This window comes from Pogoniulus pusillus, chromosome 23 (genome assembly GCF_015220805.1).
Source record: "Pogoniulus pusillus isolate bPogPus1 chromosome 23, bPogPus1.pri, whole genome shotgun sequence".
NCBI lineage: Eukaryota > Metazoa > Chordata > Aves > Piciformes > Lybiidae > Pogoniulus > Pogoniulus pusillus.
This window is the reverse complement of record NC_087286.1, coordinates 21,935,194-21,941,193: the sequence shown is the minus strand read 5'-3', so window position 1 is coordinate 21,941,193 and position 6,000 is coordinate 21,935,194. Positions and strand designations below refer to the sequence as shown.

The 6,000-nt window shown below is 44.1% G+C and overlaps 1 protein-coding gene across 2 annotated transcripts in view; it reads left to right on the top strand.

Moving 5' to 3' along the window:
* The first annotated feature begins 236 nt into the window (after positions 1-236).
* SCN5A (sodium voltage-gated channel alpha subunit 5) overlaps positions 237-6,000 on the top strand; it is a 184,023-nt gene continuing 178,259 nt past the window's right edge. For both annotated transcript variants that reach the window (XM_064162881.1, XM_064162879.1), the window contains exons 1-2: positions 237-546; positions 2,085-2,203. In XM_064162881.1, the coding sequence (XP_064018951.1) occupies positions 280-546; positions 2,085-2,203 (386 nt within the window). In that variant the 5' untranslated portion in view covers positions 237-279. The remainder of the gene's footprint in view (positions 547-2,084; positions 2,204-6,000) is intronic.

The window sequence follows — 6,000 nt, the reverse complement described above, 5'->3', positions numbered from 1 at the left end:
CACATTTGCCTGCAAAGTCTTTTTAGCTCTGACCACAAGTGGTTCCTAATTGGAATTGCAGTCTCAGCCAGTTTGGTTTTCCCTGATGTTCTTCTAACTACGTGCAGACAGGTGAAGGCTTGCTGGGAATAGATAGCCCACAAGTTACTCGGGCTGCTTTTGTCGTTCGGATGGCTTTGTTCCCCTTGGTATGCTCCCAGTGCTAACCTTTTGCATGTCTGTTTCAGCTGTTTCCACCAGGGCGAGTAAAGACCAGCAAAGACAAAGCAGGATGAGAAGATGGCTGACTTCTTGTTACCACCGGGTACTAACAGCTTCCACCGGTTCACGCCTGAATCCTTGGCTGCCATTGAGAAACGAATTGCCGAGAAGCTTGCAAGGAATGCAAAGCAGGAATACAGAGAGCAGCTGGGTGAAGAGGAGAAACCTCAGCCTCAGTTTGATTTGCAAGCTTGCAAGAAGCTGCCCGATATCTACGGGACTGTTCCTCCAGAGCTCATTGGGGAGCCATTGGAGGACATTGACCCTTTCTATAATGATCGTAAGGTGAGCACCAGCCGGCCACAGAGCCTCACTGCTTTTGCTACAGCACTGAAGGCTGTTTTAAGGACTCTGTTTTTTATCTTTCTACAGTTAGTGAGAATCGTTTTTTTTCTGGATTAAGGATCAGAGTTTCAGCACGAGCAGGGCTTCCCAGAAATGTCCAAACAGGATAGCAGAGAGGGATAAAAAGCATAATTAAAATGGGATGTTTTCAGATAACTGTGAGTATGAATATATAGTGTCTGGAGAGTGCAGAGCAGTAGCTGAGTTAATTAAGCCAGAGGCTTGTATCTACCCTATCTTGCCTCCTGCATGAGCCTTGACTCTTCACAGGTCTGTTTATCACTTACGCCCCTCGATGTCAAGGGCTTGTGGGTGACTTGAGTCTCGGGCGAGCACTCTGCATGAGAGCAGGAGGCACCTCGCAGCCGCTCCCGGAGAGCAGCAGTTCTTCTCCTGCCGAGGGGCAGTTGAACTCCATTTACCATGACCAAAATAACACTGAAGGGAGATGCGAGTAGCATGTGCAATGCTGGCACATTGCAGAAGGGTGAACTTTGTCCCAAAGCAAGCATCACCTGATGAGGAATCACGTGGAGGCTGGACTAAAGCCACAACAATGCAAACAGCTTCTGTCAAAAGGCTGCTGACAGCAGAGCTGGGCTGGTGGTGTACTACAGTTTGCTCCCCTTTTGGAACTTCTCACAGAACAGGGGACAAAATAAGGCTTGGGAGCACAAGGAAGTTTTAGGCATCTTCCAGTACTTTCACTTGCTGCTGGTCCTGAGTTTGGACTATGCTACTGCCTGTAACAATTCCTTAATATGACAACCATGCTACTTCTATTATATGTGTAGAAGAGGTGCAAGAGCTGCAGAGTAGAAGTTAAATAAAGACAACTAGATTCCTTAGCTTACTTACCTGCAAGGGCCAGGATTAATTTACCTTTTAATTTGCCTGCTATCCCTGGGCACAAGCAGCAGGATGTGGATTTGTAATTTTAGTGTCATGAAGGTCTTAGACTCAAGGTGGGTGAGTTGGTTACAGTTGGTGTATTGGATGCCCTGATTCTGTCTCTGAGTGCATATTAGTTCCTCTGTGCATGATGGGGCATTTTCAGAGCTCTGTAAATTGGGCATCCAGTTGGCCAGCACCCAATTCAGCCTTGCTTTGGGCTTGAGATAACTCTCAATATTGCTTTCCTCTGCCCATGTTCACCTAAATACAATGACAAAACCTAAATTTTTATTTTTAAAGGTGATTCATCTCTCTTCCAAACACTGAGATGGAGGTGACAGAACAGGACCTAGTAAGGAGTGAAGGAGGAAGAAATTGTTGGGATGTTGCAAAAGGGCAGACAACATCTCTGCTGGGAGAGGGTCTTGGGCAGAACTTTTCAGCAAGGACAAGGAATTTGGGGGTCTTGGGAGGGAGTGGAAGCATGGAATACTGGCAGGAATTTCACAGCGGGGACGTGGGCTGGGAGAAGCTGAGCATGAATGCAAACCCTGAATGTTCTTAATTTCTGTTTTGTTTTGCAGACATTTATAGTACTGAACAAAGGGAAGACAATCTTCCGATTTAGTGCCACTCCTGCCTTGTATATACTTAGTCCTTTCCACCCAGTCAGAAGAGCAGCAATTAAAATTTTGGTACATTCATATCCTTTCTGTTGCTTCCTCTCCTCGTGTGTTTCATACAGATTTTAAACACAGATGGATGAAAGCCTGAAACTATTTTATTGAGCTGTTGTAAATCTTTCCACTGAGTTCATTCACACAGAGGGAAGTGCCCTTGGATTTCTGGCTTGTTTCATTTTTTATTGTTACGTGAGCTATGAAAATGACTTTGCTGGCCTCCCAGGATGCAAACTGCACTCTGGTGATTACTCAGGATTAAAAGATGTGAAGGGTCTGATTATATCTATTAGGGAGTCAGTGAAAGAAACTGAGTGTAGTACCTTAGAAAGGAAAGGAGCCCAGGAGGCTGCAGCACACCTGGGGAAAATCTACACTGATGGAGAACTTTGCTGCTGAGCACTTAAGCAGTGTGTCCCACAAGACTGTGTGGCACTGCATGCAGATGCAATTTAGTTCTGAACTGCCTCAGAACTGAGTTTTAGTTTGCTCTCCTGAAAGAGAACATACAAAAATCACAGTTTTTGGAATTGGTTTCTTGTAATGTGTTATCCATCTAGGAGTAAAAGCACAGGATGACCTGCAGGACCGTTCAGTGAAAGGGCAGTGCCTGATCTCCCCTAGCTCCAGTTCTGAAGCCGTGCAAGATGCGCTGCAGCGGTTGGGTTTGGCTTGCTTTGGGTTTGTTGTCTGGTTTTTTTAACATGGCCACAGCAACGTTCTGTTCTGACATAGTGACGTCTCTCAGGAAGACAAAACTGACCCAATTGCTCAGCTCTGTGTGAACAGTACTAAACCACACCCTTTTTCTCTGCAGTGCACATAGGAGACCTGGTAGTGCAGAAGCAGCGATGATGATCACGTGATGTTTTGATGATGGAAGTCCCTCATCTGCAGAGTTCATGTCCAACACAGAGAATTGATAGATACTAAGCAGGTAGTGTCTCAGAATCCTTGGTTTATTATCAAATTTCAGGGGAACAAAAAAATAGGAGAAGAAAACAAATCCCCAGTGTTTGTCCACAGACTGAGGGAAAATAAAAGAAAGAGACTAGAGACATTCTAGCAAAAGAAAGCAAAAATAAATATGTGATATCAGACAAGGTATTATTATGGTTACTGAGAATACACCATATAATTTGGCAGAGATTTGCTTATGGAACAGCTCATACCTACAAGCAGTGCAGCAAATGCTGCCACGAATCTAGAGCCCAGCAGTGTGTGTTAGGTACAGTTACATCAGCACAGCTTGCTGAAGTTAATAAATTTGCCCAGGTGTGGCTCACGCTGAAAATTGAGATTCTTAGGAAAAAACCCATGTCTGTATGAATATTGCCTCCAGCTTTAGAGGCCTCTTCTGTCTCCTGCTTACTTTCTTCTACAGCAGCTGGCGAAGACAAGAGGTCACAGGTGCAATCCATAGGAACTCCGTGCCCTTGGTAGCAGTCAGTCAAAGGGTACCTAGGCAAGAACTTCCAATACATCCAAGGATAATGACCACAGAGGAGCGAATTGCAAAGACAGGTCAGGAACAGAAATATGGTCAGATAAGCAGTGTAAAAGTTCAGCAGTGGAAGGCCATGATGTAAGTAGCATTTCAATTCCCCAAAACCCCAACTTAGCACCTTGTGTTGATAGTGTCAGGAGCTCCAACAGCTCAGACTTTGGCAACCACAGGCAGGAAGCAACAGCTTCAGTCCCAGCTAAATAGTGCTGAGGTTCTTGCATTAGGCACCAATTTGTTTTCTGTCAATAAAGACCTTTCACCTCAACCTGAAACACAAAGGCCAATTGGCTGAGCAGGCAGTCAATATCCCAGGCAGAAAGGAGCCTGCATCAGCAAGTACTGAAGCAGATGATATCACAAACGTGAATCTGGGAACCAGATCTATTGTCTTGCTTGAGTGTAATCAAGCAATCTGTGTTTTCCCCAGGGCAAACGCCAAAGCCAAGCATTAACAAATGGTGCCCTGTCACGTAAGTGTCTGAAGCCATTTCCAGTCATGGACTGTGCCATGAAGGCCAACAGGAGAACAGAGTAAAATCATCTTACATAGGAGCTCTGGGGGTCAGATTTCTTGGTTAAGTAGTTTACACGGAGTCCTTTCTCTTAGACTTCAGGCAGGCTGGATCCCACACGTCCACTGCTCATCCAGCCGAGCCTGATCAGCCGTTCGAAAACACAGCTTCCAGGGGAAGGCAGCCGCAGCTTCTGGGGAACGTGAATTGCTTCTGTTACAACAGGTCCATAAGCTTATTCCAAGTGTTTCTCTTCAGATTCTAGGAGGTCTCATGAACGTGGCCCAGACAGCTGCTAGAGCAAGACTCTGCCCCTGTCACAGAGGACAGGGGAAGTGTAGGTCTGCATCCCCTCGGGTGAATGAATAGCTTTTGCCTTCTGCATCATCATTAGATATTATAAACATATTTATTTACTACTTCCACCTATTAATAAGATTAAACCACTGCTAACATCTCATTGATGCCTTATGCTTAGAAGACTTCTCTTATTTCTTGCTTGCACACCAAGGGCCATGCTGTGGTGTCCTTAGCTTCTCCAAGAAGTTTGCTGTACTGTGTAAACTCCACAGCAATTGCTACTCTAGTTTTAATAGGTATTATAGATGCTGTCAGTTAGCCACTGGTCCAGAATGAGATTTGATGGAATTTACCTTCCTTAGTTCTGGAATTATGGATTTTGGCACATTTGTTTTAAAAATCTTTGTTCGTATTTTATGCTTGCAACTGTTCTCCCATCTAATTCTACACTTTTCCTCTGTAAGGGAAAATGAGACCTTGTGAAGCAGCAGTTATGCATACTATTCATTGGGACTAACCTTTGCTTGCACGTGTTATATGTAATTTGGCGATGGTCACTTAAAAAGCCTCTAGCATTCAGTCTGCTAATTAACAATTATCCATCATAATGACGTCTGGAATAGAAGTATGCCGTGTTTGACTTGGTATCTTTGTGCTAGGAGATAAAATTTATAACTTTCAGAATCACTTTGCACAAAGCCTGCTCTATATCTTTGAATTGGAAAGAGCAACTTGAATTTATTGCAGAAAGGAGCCTGATGAATTGCTTAGCATCTTTGGTTTCTGGTCCGTAACAGAGTCCAACCTGGACTCTGGGATGTGTTCACTGTGTCAACTCATTGATCAGTAGGCTATTGAAAAGTGGAATGAAAAGAGTTCTAAGGTACATAACAGCCAATGATGCTATTATGGTGGATCTCAATTTCAGCTCCTTTACTTTGTGGTTTGAGCAGATAATCACCGCTGGCATTTTCTAACGCAAGCAGCAGCATTCGATTTCAGGTGGGAATGCTGATTTTCATTCCGTAGGACATTCTGTTTTCTCCTTCTTTCAGCAGAGATCTCTTACTGGTGCATCATGAGTTGAAGTGTTTCACTCTTTTACGTTCTTTGTAGTTTTCTGCTTGGTTGTGAAACTCAGTTTGAATTCATGGTGCATTTGATGCAAGCTGGCTCCTTACATTTTCAACCTGTGTTCTCTGCTGTATTCTCTTTGGTGTTTGATTAAGAAGGTGATGACATCTGTCTGTAAGTGAGCAATGGGGAAGGATGTTAGTGCCATGGTCTGGTTGATTGGGTAGTGCTGGGTGCTGGGTTGGATGATCTTGGAGGTCTCTTCCAACCTGGTTGATTCTATGATTCTATGATTCTGTGTATGCTACAAGGAAACAGGGATGTATAAATCACAATCAGTGATCCTAATGTGGGTGATTATAGAGGAATTTCTGTGCTTGGAATCAAATGGAGGTGTAGCATTTGTTTAGCACACCCTGAAGATACC